The following is a 19,371-nucleotide window of genomic DNA, read 5'->3' as shown; positions in this document are numbered from 1 at the left end:
TCTGTAAAGCTTTGTTGTCATGAGCATTGCTTCTAACTGTTTCATTCTGAAGATTGCCTGATCTAGCCTGGTAGTCCAGAACTTGCTTTTCATTGTTTGAGTATAAACCAGGATTTAGATGTGGCCATAAAGATGATAAAGGAAGTGGAGCATCTCCCTCATGAGGAAAGGCTGAGGGAGCTGGGTCTCTTTAGTCTGGAGGAGACTGAGGGGTGACCTCATTGATGTTTATAAATAAGTAAAGGGCAAGTGTCAAGAGGATGGAGCCAGGCTGTTCTTAGTGATGTCTAATGATAGGTCAAGGGGCAAGGAGTACAAGCTGAAGAATAGAGGTTTCATGCAAACATAAGGAAAAAACATTTTCACTGTGAGGGTGACAGAGCACTGGAACAGGCTGCCCAGAGAGGCTGTGGAGTCTCCTTCTCTGGAGACATTCAAAACCCATCTGGATGTGTTCCTGGTGACCTACTCTACAAGATGATCTCTCAAAATTCTTTCCAACCCCTAGCATTCTGTGGTTCTGTGTGATTCAGCCACAGTCCTCAGTAGGTGCATGCCTTTTTAGGAGAATCAGATTTTAAGCTTCTTCCATTATTTATACCACTATTAATTGTTTGGTAGCAGTAAAAGAATACAAAGAAACACATTTATCAACCTTGCATTTTACCAATCGGTTTGAGGGTTTTTTTAGCTATGAAATGTCACTAATTGCTGACTGACTTTTTCAGTACTTTTTTCAGAAAATGTAAAGGATGTTTTGTGAAAAGGTCTTCCCCCCCCTCCTCCTTTTTTCCAAGTTTGTCCTGAAATGGCTCTATCTCATTTTGGAAACAATGGCATAGTTTAATCACCTTAATCTGTTTCTACTGTTAGAAGCATTGTTCCAGTGAGCTACAATGTCTTTGTTTTAAGTTACATAGTGCTACTTTTTTTATAAAATACGGGTTAATTCTGCCTTGCTTTAGTAAGGCTGGTTCTCTGGAAGAAATCAGAGAGGCTTGCTTGGAAAAGGATTTGACGTGCATACTCCCTCCTGCTCAGAACTGGCAGAACAAACCTCATATAAAAAGCCATCTACATCAAAGCCTGGGAAGAGCATCCACTCATATATTTAGCTTACTCTTTCGAAAAAAACCCTCCCAAACTTCCAAACCCAACAAACCACCTTTTCTTTGTCCTTTGGCTAATTTTGATGGACTACACTTCATGTCCCAAAACACTTATGGGAGATTTTACAGGCAGTAACCAAGTCAATACTGACACGTAGGTGTTACAAGTTCCTGTGCTTATTTTTCAAAAGCATTTATTAAATCCAAAATTTATGTCCTACTAAATTCCAGTTCAGAAAATTTATGAGAAGCAGCTACGTACCTCAAATGAAGATGACTTAACCTTTCATATTTTTGTGAAACTAACTTGCTAGTATTAATACACTTTCATCTCTGGCAGTAGAAAAGTACATGGCAAGGCAATTTGGAATCTTTTTCAATATTGTCTTTTTAATGCTAACAGAGAATTGGCAGATTTATTTAAAATACTTTTAAAGCAATCAGCACAGAATATTACCCTGTGTTGGGTAACTTCTACCCTCTGCTCAGGTTAAACTGAAATGCTTTTCTGAAATTCACAGATGAGTTTTTCTTATGAACTCAAGCTGGTGTAGAATCATTTGTATGCCAATAATTTGTTAGAAATTGTATTCCATTAAGGATAAAACTCTTCTGCAATAGTACTACATGTCTTAACAACTGTCTGCTCTCCACAGCTTATGGCAGAGAACCTGAAATGACTGTTAATAGCCCCACTGTAAGAGCATTCTTAGAAAATGATGCCAGACTGCCTACAACAGATGTGATAACAAGCAACATGGAAACTTGACTATGCAATATGGCAGATAGCCTTGCAACATTCTGCAATATGTTCTGCTTTACAGTTTTTTCCTTAAAGAAACACAGAATGACTACAATTTAAATATTTACCTTAGACATGATAATACTGTGGAACACTTTAATTAGATGATAATTCAGCCGTATCTCTAATAAGCTGTTATATCTGCTTATACACATACCAAGAAAAGGAAGGCTTTTTACCTCCAATTTTCCTCACCCTGGGGATACTGTCAGAAGAGTATTTAGCACTTTGTGATGTAATGAAATTATTTGGGCAATACCAAATTAAAAAAATCACACCTGTAGCTTTCTCCAGTAAAACAAATTACTACAACTACAGCAAGTTATGAAACCTTGTGAATTATTGACACTACAAATCACGTTTCCATGTCTTGCTTTTCTAATACAAGGGAAAAATATTCACATAGGAAAAGTAAATTGAACAAAGCAAAAAGTACACATATGAGCATCATAACTCCAGAGTCCTAGTTAAGCAATTCTAACATCTCTGCTGCCTTTCAAGTTAGCAAGTCTTAGTCTCTCATCCACACAAACAGATGCACTAGAATTAAAAAATAAAAAAAAGAAAAAACTCTATATTTACCTGTACTACAGCAAGAGTCAGGCTGGGCATTTGCAGTTCTGGACAGCTGTAACAGTTTTTGAAATTCCCTCGTGAATATTTTGTTTTGAGGCAAGTGTTCTGCATGCAGAACATAGTTCTCTGCTGTGGCACATTCTCAAAATATTGTGTGACTGATAAAAGCAAGATGAGGCTCATTACAAGATCCCGCTGGCTATGGATGCTGATATGACATTTATGCTTATTGAGTATTTTATGCTACAGATTTAAAAGGTTTTGATCATAATCAGCAGTGTGTTCACGTGTTTTAATGGTAGTTGAAGGCACACAGTTTTGACTTCAGTGCCTAAGCAGGCAGTTTCAATGAGACATGCATTTACTAGATAACATAGCCTGCAAATTACACTAAAGTCCTTTTTAGACTGTGTTGAGGGCTAAGTAAACATAATTAGTAAGGGGACCAAAAGGGTAGTTGTGAGTTTGTGTTTGTAACAGAAAAACACTCTCTATTCTATTTTACTCTAGGGAGGAAGAGTTTAATTCCCCGTGAGCATTATAAAAGTAAACAGAAGTTGAAGTGTATCCAATTGAAAAATTCTAAGCAATTTCATCAACCCAAGAAAGACAAAGCCAAAATGACAACTATTTCCCTGAGTATTTGAAATACCACAGAAATTAGGAATAATAGTAAAAGAATATACACTGAGTCCACTTCAGAGGACTTATCACTTCCACATAATCTGCAGACAATTTTATCCTTTAAGCAGTTAGGAAAATGTACTGAATTTTAAAGATGCAATTAATAAGCATGTTTGAAGCAATTAGTTGTCTAAAGAGAAACCCAGGCTTTTCCAATAATGTTTGTCATTTCAGTATTTAGGGTCTGAATATTTAATATTAAATTAAAGAGCATTTTTTCTGCCACAAAACAAATTGTTACTAATGAATTCAGAAAGATGGAATATAAAAATACTTCCATCCCACAGGTGAAACCAGAAACAAAATGTTGCAATAAAATTGCTGTTGATTGTTGAGCTTTCTTTCTGTTAGTATCTAATTAAGCCACTCTCCCAAAGTAATTGTAACTTGACATTCATTAAGCTTTCCCTAAACTACAACAGCAGCAAACCATGCCTTTCCACTTTGCCTTTTGGAACTGCATATGCTGTTGATGGTCTAATTTATTCAGCTACCAGGGAGAAACACTACTGAATCTCAAAGTTGTATTCTTTGACTATAACATCACTCACATAACTATTGTTGCTCTTGAATACCTGAGAAGATTCTGCAGACATACTATATTTCCTAACCCAATTTCTGTTATAGATGCTGAACTAGAAGCAGGTTAGATCCTTATTAGAACTCTAGAGGTTTTAAGCTTAGGAGTTTGCTTCTCTCACTCTCTCCTGAATTAAAAAAAAAGAAAAAAACCCAAACAACTCAGAATCATTGAACTGTAGTTGCCAAGGCAAATAAACCCCAAATAAATCCTTTGTTTAAGAAATCAGCTACCACTGGAAATACAAAAAAGAAACAAGTGCAAACAAGGAAGGGGGAAAGAAAACAAAGGACTTGAACAATTCATTCACTAGTATGGTACTTTATGAAAATTCATGAGATAAACTCAGATAAATTACCATAAAATCACTATCTGTTCAAGTTCAGCATGTATACTGCACATGTATGAGGTTAGAAAAGAGAATTTTCTTCCAGATTCCAAGCCAGTCTTTAGCACACAGAATAAATATAAAATTACATAATAAGAACATATCCTTCTGCAATCAGCGAGAAGCTGCAAATATTGCACAGGTCACTTTCTAACATTTTTATACTTCTGTACAGAATCGTAGAATCACAGAATACACTGGGTTGGAAGGGACCTCTAGAGGTCATCTAGTCCAACTCTCCTACAATAAGGAGGGGCATCTGCAACTAGAACAGGTTGCTCAGAGCCCAGTTAAGGCTCACCTTGAATGCCTCCAGAGATGAGGCCTCCACCACTTCTATGGGCACCCTATTCCAGTGTTCCACCACCCTCATCGTAAAAAACTTCTTCCTAATGTCCAATGTAAATCTACTCTTCTCTAGTTTAAAATCAATGCTCCATGTCCAATTGCTAGATGTCCCTGTATCCAAATATTGTAGTATCTAGCAAGCAACATCAACAGATAGCAAAATACTTGACTACTAGCAAAGACAATGCTGAAGTGTATAGCATATTCCAAAGGTTAATCATGCAAAGACAGATTGTTATACACAGTTTACTAAAGCCTTTAAAAATCATCATCTACATTACATACATTTAAAACTAGAACCAAGGTTTGGCATGTTAAACTCACACCTGTATTTGCAAATTATCACTGCCTTAACATTTGAAAGGGAGGTCCTTGGGTGAAACAGCTTAATAATGAGAACACCTCGCTTGCTGTTCAATGAAATAAGAATTGCTGGCGCACTTTTGTTTATGTACATTGAGATCAGATCAGTTCTGCATGGAGTGAGAAGGTCTGCATATGCTGCAAATGAAAAAGCTGGAGCAATTGAAGAACAGTACATAGGGAAAGCTCTACAAGTCTCATAAGAAAAATTTTCAGTGGAAAAGTACAGACAGAAATCTCACTTTGTCCTAAGACCACTGATCAGCTAAACTCACGTAACACACCAGTTATCTGACTCTAACTGCTTAGATATCATAAAATAACTGAAACCAGTTCTATTTCTATGACTTACATGACTTGCCACAGATTAGTGAGAAAGGTGAGACAGGGGACGGTGAGCAAAAAATCTTCATGGACAAAATCTTCTGCTTGAACCAAACATGAAAAAACACAGGCCATGTATGTTTCTTAGATAGTTTACAGAAACAAAAAGAAACTACCATCAGAAATATCACAGTGGTCAACACGGTTAGAGTGATGGAGAAATAAAGGGAGAGAATGAAGGAAGTAAAAGACCCTGGAAAATTTGCAACTCTGTCTTTCAAATACATGCAGAAAACCATTAAAATTGTTTTCAAGTATCAGTCCACACAATACAGATAAACTCCAGAATCAAGATAATGGAGATAAAATAGACAAATTTCAAAGAACATTCAAGAAACTAATACATTTTCATGTATAAAGATGTGGAGTAAAGATAAACACATATTTCCAGTGTTGCTGAGTTGATGCTTCACATCCTTGAAAACTGAAGAGAGTCTACACAGTGCTTATTACCAAACATAATACAGATCTGCTGTAATAAATCTGTGATGACTAATAATAAGGAAACAAAAAGAAACAAAAATATAGCTCCTTTGAGAGGTGATATGAGCATTGCCTAGACCTCATTCTGGAGTCAAAATCTCAACTCAGTTAGCTTCATATAAGCTAATTATTTTTCTGACTAAATATATTGCAGCATTTGGCAAGGATACCTAGAGGCCTGACACAAGGTACTAAGCAGGAGTTTTAGAACATCACAGATCTCAACCATGTTAGGTTTTTTTTTCCATGTGCACAAACACATCTATCTATCTATCTATCTATCTATCTATCTATCTATCCATCCATCTATCTATTATCAAATATACCACAGGCCAGAAAAGTGATATCTCTAGTAAACAGCTGTTTTACTTGATAAAATGGTCAGCCTTTTGTCATCCCCTGGAGATGTTTTATATATTACTCTTTGGACTATTCTGTGTAAAGGCTGATAGTGTCCTGTCCTTAGCATCAGGGTCTTTTCTGTCACTACTATCAGTTTTGAACCAAAAACTTATTTTAGCCTCCATAATCAAATCACAGATTCATGCTTCCAACTTGAAAAGACTTCTAGAGCATAAACAAGGTCTCTGAAAACAGTTCATCCTCCTGATTCTCATCATGTTCTTTTTTCCAGTGTTCTAGAAAGTATCAAGCTGTCTTCTTCACAGACCCAGGCAACACAGCTCCCTCCACTGGATAAACCTTGTCTGTTCTTACAGCCATAAAAGGTAAATTGCCTTGTGAGAACAATAAGGTTTCTGATAAGAAATAGTTGATAGCATTAATAAGGCTGACAGAACAGGACCTGCAACACTTGCTTGGTTCTTAGGTCTTCTCCAGTCTGTTTAGTTTGGACACCTGCTTGGGCACATCAAGTGGGAATATAGTTTTAATTAACTGATATACTAGTATCTTTAAACCCTGGCATCTCTACTGATTTTTTAGAAAACAAAAAAAATACCACATGGAAATCGTTTATCCAAAGTTTTTACAGCATACATACTGAACCAGACAGAAATGCATGCCACTGAATTCCAATCTCCCATTTTTGTCACCAGAAAACATTTCTTAACATGGGGCACAAAACAAATACAGTTAATGTAAGTAAATGCAAAAGATAATGGAAGGAAAACCTGAGGTAAAAAAGCAAACTTGAAATTACATACAAGGAAATCTTGGTAATGTAATCACAATTGGAAGAAGCATTGAAATCACCAGATGGTTATATCACTTCAATAAAAAAAAAATTATGATATGCCAACAGGGAACAGAAGAATAATAAAAACTAGTAGGTCTGTAACTATTCGAGTTTATGATTAAACTTCGTAAGTTGCAGCACTCTGTCCAGCAATTCTCCTTACCCAAATGTGAGTTCCTACTTCTGCAGAGCATTTTATTAGGCATGGGTATCACCAACAGCAGTTCTGATTGCAGGTGTGATATGGTAACTTAGGTTTCAGTAACAGGTTTATTGAATCAAGACGACACTGTAACAGCAGATACTGGGAGTCTAAAAGTACCTAGCACTCGAATTTGTAATCCATTTAGCTACTTTTGGTTTTACACATACAAACAAGTAAATTAGCTATTCAGAAGTTATTCTTGTTAAATGCACTCTCTAATTACCTTCTTTCTTATATTTTTGAATGAAAGAGTGGTATATCCATTACTACTCAGTCTTCAGACTGCTGGAGATTTGAAACCAAAGTCATGTAGCTTCCAAATGCTATTCAAACAGAATACATGCCTGTCACGGACTACAGAAGTGTTCATAATAGCTCGTGTTAGCAGCAGGAACTTTATTCCTGTATATTTTGCTACTCTAATTCTACTGAACAAAAAATTTCTTGAGCAATTTTATACTCAAAGAACATGATAAAAAGTACAGTAAAAACACATACAAGCAAATTGTCTAAAAAGGCAAATTCTGTTTTCTAATATTGATCAACTTACATATCATGTCTTTGTTGAATAAGGATTTCTACCTGCTCATTTAGGATTCGAATGTTAAGAGCTGTATGCACTTGTGTTGTATGCTGGTTTTCTTATTTATTTCTCAACAGACCTGAGTGCTGGAGAAAGAGGCAGTGCAATCTTCTGTCATATTAGTTTAAAGCTCTAACCAGAAGGGATCTTTCTCTAGGAAGCCACATAGAAGACAAAGTTGACAGACATACTCTCACTGGTACTTTTAAATGTAGTGATCCCATTTTCCTCAAAGCAAACACAAATTGATGAGCACCATCCATCTCAGTTTTGAAGCTTCAGTGTCTACCTGCTACAGCCAGAGTGAACAGTACTGAGAAAAGGATTTGTCTGAATGGAAACAGAAGACAACAAAGGAAGTGCAAGACAAAACCTATATCCTTTCTCGACTCCCTTCTTCACTCTACCCAGCAAGAAACATGCTATTTTTAAATTTTCAAAATTATGTGTAAATTGCATAACCATGACTCAGTGATGAAGCAATATCAAGAAAAAGGTGGCTGCACACCATTTTCAAAGCCATGTAAATATGGAGTAAGTACACATGATGATTAGTCTGCAAGAATTAGCATGCAGGGAAGCATTTAATCAGTTGATCTGAGAACTTCGTCTTGTCACACCCAGAGAATCCTTAAACGTTTCTAGAGGAAACTATGCTAACAACCTCTCAGAAATTGTTGCCTATTAGATGAACTGAACAACTGGATTTGTCCTGCTTAATCATTTCCATGTAGAATCATAGAATCAACCAGGTTGGAAGAGACCTCCAAGATCATCCAGCCCAACCTATCACCCAGCCCTATTAAATCCATTCAGTCATTTCAGAAAGAAGGAAATAAACAAGGAATGACAGAAATATTTCAAAAGTCAAAATGTTTCATCTGGATGCTTTTAGTTCACAATTTTAAGACTACCACCACAAGCTGTTTGCAGATCTATGGCACGTGTCCTCTTGCATTTTCTGGCATACTGTTGGCATACTGATCTGCTCCACTTCATCACAGAAAAGAACAAACCACCCCAAAAGCACCATCTGCCTCATACCTCTCCAGACTTTTCTATCTTTATTCTGTAGCACTGACCATGTGATTCCATACAGAATCTCATATAATTGTTTTGGTTGGAGAAGACCTCTAAGACCATTGAATCCAACCATAAACGAAAGACCACCATGACCACTAAACCATGTCCCAAAGTGCCATGTCCACACAATTCTTGAACACCTCCAGGCACAGTGACTCCACCACCTCCCTGGGGATGTCCGATGCACTTCCAGAAAATGAAGAAGGTTCTGAGCACTTAAGCCAACCTTCTAGTTTCTATGTGATTTTTAGGACAAAAAAGCCTACTCTTGGCACTTTGGAGAGGAGCAGCTGGCAATGAAGGAACAAGAGAGGCAACTGCTAAGAAGAAACAGAGGAAACAGGCAGAAAAGAGAGGGAGAACACTCTTGGAGGCACTAAAGGTTTTTGCAAGTTTAAAGCTATGTTTAACTAAGGTCTTAGCGTGCACTGACTTAAACAAGTGGATGAACTGTTTTCCTCCATTTCCCTGCTTATCCTATAACCTGGATTACTTTCAGTTTTAAAACCCTGAAAAAAACAGAGAAGTCCTGTGTGCATGTAATGCCCGCAGCATTTGTGCTACACATATTTTATAACTGATTCAAGGATGTTTGACTTTTTCTGATAAAATACTGATTAGCTTTTATGTAAGCAGGATGTACAGTTGTCTCCACCTTCTAAAGGTCAAAAAACATCAGTGCCAAAGGAAGGCAGAAAAAAAATGTAAAAAATGCATTTCTCATCTACCTTTAACCTTTTTTCTTGCTGATATCTATTGTTACAAATAGATTCAGAGTTCTATTGCTGCATATTTAAAAAGGTTTAAAGTTCATTTAAATTACCCTTTAACACCATGTTAATACAGGCACCAGTAAAAAGGAAATTTCTCAGCACTAACTGCCACTGATTTGGGATCATGCTATTCCTTGGTCTAAAATTGGTAAATGAAGTCACTGACAGTAGAATATGCACGGAAACCTGATTAACTATTTTTATTCACAACATCAAGTTACTCTGTGTTCTTAGGATTTCATTAAAGTCAGCTTGTGAACTGGAAAAAAAAAGTGACATACTACTGTCTGAGCAGGTTGCCTTTAAGAGCAGATTGAATATTTCAACACTTATTTATGACTATTTTGAGGAATAGGAAAGAAATTGTTGACATATTTGCATGTGACCTAAGGTGTCCAAATGAGGAATCATGAAAGTAATGTGATCTTCTTGCATACATTTTTAACAGGTAGCTGCCTCTGCAACATCCTAGCATCTGTAATTTTTAATCTCTCCTACCTGCAAACATCAATCCTATATGACATAAAATGTTCAGAAACTTTGTTCCACTGGTCTATATATTTTTTTGGTAAAAACTAAACAACACTCCCATCATTCCTTAAGACAGTGAGATAAGAGCTTGAAAAATAAATGTCACTTTCTATCTGTATTTCATAACACTTTTTATTTCCTCTTTCATCTTCCAATGATCTCAGAGTTTTCTACTGTGATCTCAGATCACTAAGCAAGTCAATTAAATATGACTCTCTTACTTTTTTGTTTCATAGAAATAATGGTGAGACACTGGAACTGGTTGCCCAGGGAGGTTGTGGATGCTCCCTCCCTGGAGGTGTTCAAGACTAGGCTGAATGAGGCCCTGAGCAACCTGTTCTAGTGGGAGGTGTCCCTACCTATGGTGGGGGGTTGGAACTGGATGATCTTTGAGGTCCCTTACAACCTAAACCATTCTATGATTCATTCTATGATTCTGTTAACATTTATTTGTCTAATATTGACAGGTGCAAAGTATCCAAAAATATCATATGGGGCACTTCCAAAAGCTCATCTGTGCATCACATCAGTATTTCCTGGAAAAGTCCTGTGTGCACCAGTACCTCAAACAGGTCCAGAGATCAGAATTGCAGAAATGCGAAGGTTTTTGGTCTCAGTTCAACAGCTCTTCCACTTCTGTCTACATAAATGAGGCATGATGAAGTACTGTCTCTTATAACTTTGTACCTTTATTGTCTTCTAAACTACATGATAGCAAAATACCTCATGTTGACTGATTTCCCAGTTAATTCTAGATATAATTTACAACAGAGCGTTCAGCTCTGTTGTAAATATTCTTAGCATCAGAATGAGAAAACAACTAATATTATAGCTTAAGGATTACTTAAGCATCTCTAACCACAAATGAAGTGTTTTGTAGGACTTTAAAAGCACTTGTCATGCCTGAAAACAATCATAGTAACTCTCTGGAGCACGCCAGCTCTTGCCTTGGACTGAATCGTGGTAAATCATTATTTATAGTTGCTGGCTACAGCTGCATTGCCAAGGTGCAGATGTACCTCATACTTCAAGAATGTGCTCAGTATGTCTTTGTTGAACTAATAATAGTAACAACAACAACAACAAACCAAAACCAAGCCCATCATTCCTGAATGCTTTGAGATTACTTTCAGTGTTGACTGAATAAACTACTTTCAACAGGTTTATCCATGAACTCTAAGTATTTTACAAGTTGCTTCTTCATTACAGTCATAGAATCATAGAATGGCTTGCATTGGAAGGGACCTTAGAGATCCTTTACTCCAACCTTCTCACCATGGGCAGGGACATATCTCAGCTAGATTAGGCTGCCCAAGGCCTCATTCGACCTGGCCTTGAGCGCCCCCAAGGAGGAGGCATCCACAACCTCTGTGGGCAGCCTATTCCAGAGTTCCACCACCTTTATACTGAAGAACCAGTTCCTATGATCCAGTGTACATACTAATATTCTGTGGACAGATATAACTTCATAGATGAGTTCTTTTCAAGAAGGATCACTCTCATGGTTGAGATAGCTAATTTATTACTCAATGAATTTTATGCAAATATTTTGTTAGCTTTGACTTGGGTTGCAATTTCCCAAATGCTGAAAGTATGTGCAGCCAGTCTTCCCTTTTCCTTCTCCTACCCTTTCTTATGCTATCGCTATACTTGGGAGCAAACAATTTGTCTGAATAGAAGGTAAGGTTTCCATTTCTGAGAGCAGTATGGGCTTATGCTCGCTTTGGTCAAGCAAAACGTTTACCTTGTGCATCGAGTAAAATACAGGGTTTAAAAGCAATTGCACTAGGGATTCCAAGGTCATCAATCTGGACATCAGCAAACAAAGAGCTTCACATAATAGCATCCCACTCACATCACTGCACACAATGTTAACATCTGTTTATATAGGTTGACTGCATTTAAAAACAGAACAAATGTTGCACAAGTAGCAGTGAACATTATGCAGTGGGAAGTCTATTACTCAGCATTCTTTCGTTTACCTAGGGCAGCTTCTCTTCTGAGAAGGAAAGCATGAAGTGAAATGCACTTTCTACTCTTCTGCTGGAGCTGATATGACCTTTTCTTTGCAAATGGGTCTTGTAATAGATGAGCCAAGTACAAGATCACCTGGCTCACTATGCATTGCATATCATCTGTAAATTGACATTCTAAGCAACCTCCCTTCCATACATACAATCACCATCATATATACTGCTATTCCACCACATTGTCTTTCAACTTCTTCCACTCCTTTCTCTCCTACAGTTGTCAAGGATTGCTTAGAATGAAAAAGCACAACAGAAAGAGGAAAGTGGTGAGTGCAGAACAGCAGCCCTGGCTTGCTGCCTCAAGCGCATGTTTTTGTATGTTTAAAATCATGAGACGATTGCTGCAAGAACAGCATTTCTATGTTTTGCAAGTTATCCTGTGAAAACATACAATTATGCAAATAATCTTGCTAAGTTTGAAGACCATATTTCATGCTTCCTCTTAAACACATTTTTATCATTAATAGTTCCTTCTGATTACTGCTGTAAATGAAATAAAATAGCATTTTAGTTCCTTTGTTACACTCCAAATAATCATGCGGGATGTGGGTGAGTTTGCCAATGCTGAAATCAAGGTATAAGTTAGCAGCATGAGGTCACTCTTGCACAAGTAAGGTATCATTGCTAATACAAGGTAAATTTTTTTCCACTCATTTATCCTCAGCTTGAACTTTCAATTTCAAGATTTTAGTTACAAAAGAACCAGTGTAACCTGTCTGATGTTATATACAACTGCAATGTAAGAAATATACATACATTACACACCTGAATGTCTGCTGACTACACAAACCCAAGAACATTCAGAAGAAAGATGGGGAAGCAGTGTCAGAACAGGAACAAAAGGAACTCAGGCCACTGTGACATTCAGGTGCAGTGACTAAGGTAATAGCAGCTAACAGTGAAACACCAAGGAAGCACATTAAGGGAACTGATGGGTGTTTCTCTTGAAAGGGGACATGACTGACAGTCCAGCTGAAGTGCTTCTATGCAAACGCACATAGTATGGCCAACAAACAGGAGAAGTTGGAAGCTACCTTGCTGCTGGAAGGCTATGACATAGTGGCTATTACTGAAACATGGTGGGATGAACTCTGTGACTGGAGTGTGGCTATGGATGGACACAAGCTCTTCAGAAGGGAGAGAAGGGGAAGAAGAGGAGGAGGTGCTGCCCTCTATGTTAGGAAATGGATTCAATGTGAAGAGATGTCCCTAGAGAATAGCCACAATTAAGTTGAAAGCTTAGGGACTGGAATTAGCAAGGAAACAAGGTTGAACCCTGTGGTTGGAGTCTAGTACAGGCCTCCTGATCAAGAGCAGATGAAGCATTCCTGCTCCAGCTATAGGAGGCATCACATTCACAGGCTCTCACTCTGCTGGGGGACTTCAACCACCCTAGAATTTGCTGGAAAAACACCATAGCAGGCTGTAGACAACCCAGGAGGCTCTTGGAGTGCCTTGACAATAACTTCAGTAACTTCTTGAGACAAGAAATAGACATGCCTACCTGAGGGAATGCAATATTATTATTTGATCTATTATTTGTAACCTCAGGCAAGCCTATCAGAGATGTCAAAATTAGAGGCAGTCTGGGCTGAAGTGTTTATGTACTGGTGGAATTCATGGTACTAAGGGACAAATCAGTCCAGGAGCATAGGAAGGATCCTGCATTTCTGTAGAATGTACTTCTCTTCCATGTAGCACTATGAAAAATAACACAATTCTCTCCTGTTTTCAGGTCTTTGGGACATAAATCACAACACTAAGAAGATTGTTCAGAGGTCCAGCACACAGACAGCCATTGTCAGCTAACTGTCTAACTCTAAATTGCTCTAGGCAAAAATTTGCTTTCAACCCATATTAAGTTTATAGGAAAAACCCCAAAAACAAACAAACAAAAAAAATACTCACAGCTTTGGTTTGGCAAGCACAGGTGGTGGCTCCTTTGTGGGTGAAAGCAAGACGGCCGAAGGTGGGACGGATTTATCACCATTTGACTTGCTATTAATCATTCCATTAACTCCATGAATGGGGTGGATGCCATTTGTTTTTTCCTCAGCTGAATTGAGCTGTAGCTGAAGGGCTGCCACATCAGATTTCAGTGCAGTGTCTTTTGCTTGGTGGGTCTCTGTATGTTTCTTAGGAGGAACCTCAAAAGAGCTACTTTCATCTGGAGGAAGTGGTGGGAAATGATGGAAATTGTCACTGTTGGATTCTCTTGTAAATGATTTCTCACTAAAGCTTTCTGAATTGGATAAAAGAAATCAAAAAAGAATATCTCTCCAACAAGTCATAGACAAAATACATGGTACATACATGCTGTGTTTTCAGTTCATTAAAGGTGAGAACTCTTTGGGTCTGTGCAGATATTTTTCTAGACCTCTTGTTGATAGTTTATGCTGAATTAGATACCTCATTGGCTATTTACTTTCTAACTTATCCCCATGCAAAAGGCCCAATAATGAACCTTTTTGGATTTCTCTAAATCCAGCCACTAATTGAGATTGGCAAACAATACCTGAAACAGTATTTCTTCTTTCTGAAGTCTCAGCATCATTTAAGAACAAATAAATCTTAAAGTTCTGAAGGAGGTCTGTATACATGGCATGTTTGCAATGGCAGCTGGGATAGTGCATTCCACAACAACATGTATGCAAATATATTACAAACATGAACACACCACGTGGCAGTTCTTTATTTTACAAATGGTATATGCTACCTTTGGGAGTATATTTTCATCTACTTTCATTTTGCCTCTACTGTCATCTAGTCTCAGAACTCTAATGTTTAAAAATCTGCCAGGCTTGTGGCAGACACTCCAAAAATGCATTTTACATTAATAAAAAATACTAAACTAGGAAATGAGCCAATAAAAACATTCAATTTGCTTTATATGAATGCTTTGAGGTTGACAAAACCCTTGTCTTACAGCAGGCCATTTTCACAATGGAAGCAGACTTCACATCTAAATTAATTATCAAAGATCAAGGATTAGAAATCCCTCTTTCCCTTTGTCACATACCTGAACAGACAATTAGTTGTGCACTGCTTGTTACTGAACCATGTTCATTTGCTGCTGTGCATGTGAAAAGGCCTGAATCTTCAGGAAAAGTTTCTGCAATTACAAGAGTGCATATCTCTTCTGGAAATAAACAGAAAAATAAATTGCATTATTACTATTTAAACTATCATTTAATATTTTTGCATTTTATGTTAGAACAGTAGAATGTTGCAAGAATTACAGAAGAGCTTCTAACATAAATGGTACTAATGAAAATAACCTCATATCTAAAACAAATACATTCATCAAGTTAATTTTTCAAAAGGGGTCTCTCTTGAACAGTAATTTTGCAGTCTCAAGTTTGTGCAGTTGTTTTACACACAGAGGATAGTACTATTTCACAGAAACCAATGTATCATTTTCCATACACAATTAATAATTGCTAGCTCAACGAATATCATATCATTCCTTCTTGCCCTGACATTTTCTGCATCTAATGCAACGGTTCAGATTAAGTCCAACTCCCAGTAAAACCCAAAAATATTTTCTCATCACTCTGAATTAGCTTTTCGGTTCAAACCAACCAGGATTAAAAACTCAAGATGCAAAAATATTTTCCCCATGCAGAGTCTGGGAAGACAATTTCTGTCTGTCTGCACAACAGTGAGATGGATAAATTGAAAACATGGGACAAAAGAGCATTTCCAGAAACTCTGAGAAGTGCTGTGACATAGATATGTCTTGTGGCCATTTGAAATCTCTTTATTCTACTTCAACATGCCACAGTATGTTCTTTGCCTATACCGGGCCTCAGTCAGAATATCTGTATGAAGGGAAGGCTGGGCCATTCGTATTTCAGGTTAGGTGTCACAGTAAAGTTTTCTAAATAAATTCCACCAATTTATAATGGGCATATTTAAATATTTAGGCATATATTTCCCCAGAATCTTCCAAAAAAGGAACTTTATTTTATCTCTACTTTTAGTTGATTCTAATATTTTTAAAAATTCACAGTATACCTAATCTAAATAACCTCAGTATTTACACAACATCCCCAGAAAACTTTAGACCCGATAAAGTCACATTGTAGGTTAGGACTTTCTTTTGCTTGTGCTCATTTTCTACTGTCAAAACTAAAGTGGTGAGAATTTTATAGAATTCAGTTTCATTAGAAAACAAACAAATAATTTGTTGGACATTTATTTGGAATCCCACATATTATCACAAAATATATCTAATAAAAACAAACTGAAAATTGAGGGAAAACATTTCAAACATCATTTTCACATGAAAATTGTTCAGTGGAAGAGATTCAGTAAGGTGCACTTCACTTCTTTTAGTTTAAAGAAGAAAAAATTTTCTAAGACTTCTCCATTTTCTTTCCTATTTTTTCACTGTGGAATGGCAGACTACTGTCTCTAGACAGCAGACAAAAAAGTTATGGAATGTATCCAGTTTTAATTGACAATGTATTAAAAAATTCGAGTACTGGAAACAGTCTAAAAATGAATGACTAACTAAGTATTTGGCACAGAGTTGTGTTTCAGACAGCAGAACATGTTTTTTTTTTTTGTTGGCAACACAAACCAGTCGTTCTGTGTAGCTGCAAGAGGCATGTCTAGTAATACCGGAGCATGTTGGATCTTATCTGACCCAGATGAAGATTAATGACTCATGAAAGGTCTTATCAGGAAAGCAATGGGTAACACAAGCTAGTTTTTGAACTACTGAGATCGGCTTTTTTTAGAGTCTTGGTGTGTCATAAGCAGTTGAAACTATGCTGCTAACCACACGTGCATACTCCTGGATCGAACTGACTCTGGGGATGAAATATGATACATACAGCACAATAGTTTCCTGTTCATTTAACAGAGGAATTCTGAAAGCTGGGTATTCCAGAACTGTAGAAGAAAATCACTCCCAGCATGCCGAGAACTGCTGTTTGAATGAGGGCAAAGGTACTCCAAAATATAACAACCCGCAGAATTCCTACTTTTCAAACAGCAGAGCTAACTCATGCACAATGTTATTTCAATTTTTTGAGTATTTAAAATGATCACATGAGAAGGGCTGATCTTCACTTTTCACTGACAAAAGAATTCTCACATGATGTGGTTTGTTCACTGAAGTGGTATACTTGAAAATTGTATGTGATAAATTGTAGTAATCCTTGTAAATTAAATAGAAAGTAAATTAGTGGTGAAAACAATCAGAGTTCAAAATAGTCTTCTCAGCCAGATGAACAAACTACGACATGTTTGTGATCAATCATGAGCATACTGGCTAAAATGAAAGCATAAAAAACTCCTAAGAACTAATCAAAAGGCAGCTTGGGCAGAAAGCACACACAAGCAATGTATTGTCATTGTCATTACTAATTTTGTGCCCCCCTAACTGAGGATCACTGACCTTTAGCTCTTTGCCAAAAGTCTTACTATGGTAGAAAGCATAGACATAAAATATTATTTTGACAAAAGAAAGGTTCTTTAAAGATCTGGAGATCAATAGTGCTTTGAGTATTCCCCAAGCTTTATATCCTGACTTAATTATTTCTTTTTGTTACTGTGCTAAGTAGAATCTGATGATTCAAAATAAATAATGTCTGTCCTACTTCCCAGCAATCATCAGCTGACAAATAACTTCATCACAAAAACGTGTTCCAGAAAGCAGCTCTGAAATGCTGTTCTTAAAACATATTTAACACTTGACTAAATGAATACAAAAGCATTCTGTTCACTGAAACACGTAAAATGCTTAGGCATGCAAGTACTTGACCATTTTGTCAGTTATTTAGAGAGTAAGATTACATTTTACAAAGTAATCTTTTCCCTTTATGGTTCATGAGTCCATTAGGAAGAATAATCTTTGGTGAGACTGAAAACAGTTGCATTTTGACAAATTTAATTGTTGGCAATGTGTTTACTTCAGAATGTCTCAATGTACTACATTAAAGGCAGAGTAGTTCATATACCTGCACCGTCACCTTCAAATGTGACCGTTATTTTCCTCCCCTATAATGCACAAACAGTCTTGGGAAATCAGTAAGGCTTTTTATTAGTAGTTATTCATTATGAGGCAATGAACAGAGCTGTTCCTGTATATGTAGGTTCAAAGTTCTAAGTTTTCTGCTCCACAGACAGCAAGCAGTCACAGTGGTGGATTCCCGGCAGAAATCCAACTAAACACAAGCCTGCCATCTTGTAGACAAGTTCTCTCTCATACTCCCTCCTCTCCTCACCATCAGTTTAACTACAGTTTAACAACAACGTAATACGTCCACCAGGTAACTTCTCATTTAGATATCTGTGCATCTTTTATCTAAAGAGAAAGAAGAAGTGTGAAAATAGAGAACAATTGAATATGCAGAGTAGCATAATAGATGGCAATATTGTAGACCAGTAGATGCCTTAATGTGTAATAACACAAGAGAAAAAAGTAGTCAGTTTATCTGTTTCTGATGATCACTATGGTGTATACTCTCAGCCAGTCAGACAGCAGTTCTGGCTTTTTTAATAGGCTTTATGCCACTCAAGAAATTGAGAGACGAATATTTAAGATATATAGAACAGACTATGTTTGATGATAGCTCAAATAACAATTACAAAATGCTGAGAAGAAAACCAAACAACAGCAAACATGGCTGTGGTCAGTATAATGCAGTTTTAGGGTACAGAACCTAGGTTACAATATATTTAATCCATACTCAGGACAGCTGCTATCTAACCAGTTCAGGCATAATAAAGAGGAATACTGCTGTGGCAACATGGACTCTGCTCCCTAAAGCAGTGCTCAAGTTTGAGAAGAGATTAAGCTGTTTAGCACAAACTTCTCTTTGACCTTGATAGAGTTTACACTAAGGCAGTTATGAAGCTATGGATGCCTAAGATGGCTTGTCTGATGTTAAGTGTATACACAGAAGCTGAAATCGGAATCTAACTGTGATGATTAATGAACTCCAATAAGCTTTAAATATCTACAACCAATGTAAAAAAAAAGAATAAAAATCACACAATAGAGAAAAGATTAGAGGTTTGCTTTATATTTGGAAGCATCAACAGGAACAGTTGTAGCAGTCAGATTTAAGATGGGGTCACTGACAGGACAAGAATTTTGTAGGTACCTTGGGAGACAGAGTAGAATTGAAAAAAATTAACTGACAAGTAATGGAGTATATGTTGATCAGATCACCTTCAGAGAAGAATAATTTTAGCTTATTTTCATTTTTGCTGTCTTCGTGTGGCTCATTTGAGATC

At 37.0% G+C, this 19,371-nt stretch overlaps 1 protein-coding gene across 3 annotated transcripts in view; it reads right to left on the bottom strand.

Moving 5' to 3' along the window:
• The window catches only part of PALLD (palladin, cytoskeletal associated protein), a 143,120-nt gene that overhangs the window by 92,302 nt on the left and 31,447 nt on the right, over positions 1–19,371 (bottom strand). For 2 of the 3 annotated variants that reach the window (XM_064148802.1, XM_064148801.1), the window contains exon 1: positions 14,029–14,198. In XM_064148802.1, coding sequence (XP_064004872.1) covers positions 14,029–14,129 — 101 coding nt within the window. In that variant the 5' untranslated portion in view covers positions 14,130–14,198. Of the gene's footprint in view, positions 1–14,028; positions 14,363–15,139; positions 15,260–19,371 lie in introns of those variants that run through there. The other variant, XM_064148805.1, reaches the window with a different exon arrangement.

The sequence above is a fragment of the Pogoniulus pusillus genome, chromosome 9 (assembly GCF_015220805.1).
Source record: "Pogoniulus pusillus isolate bPogPus1 chromosome 9, bPogPus1.pri, whole genome shotgun sequence".
Classification (NCBI taxonomy): domain Eukaryota; kingdom Metazoa; phylum Chordata; class Aves; order Piciformes; family Lybiidae; genus Pogoniulus; species Pogoniulus pusillus.
The sequence above is the reverse complement of the archived record's forward strand: the minus strand, read 5'-3'. Positions and strand labels throughout refer to the sequence as shown.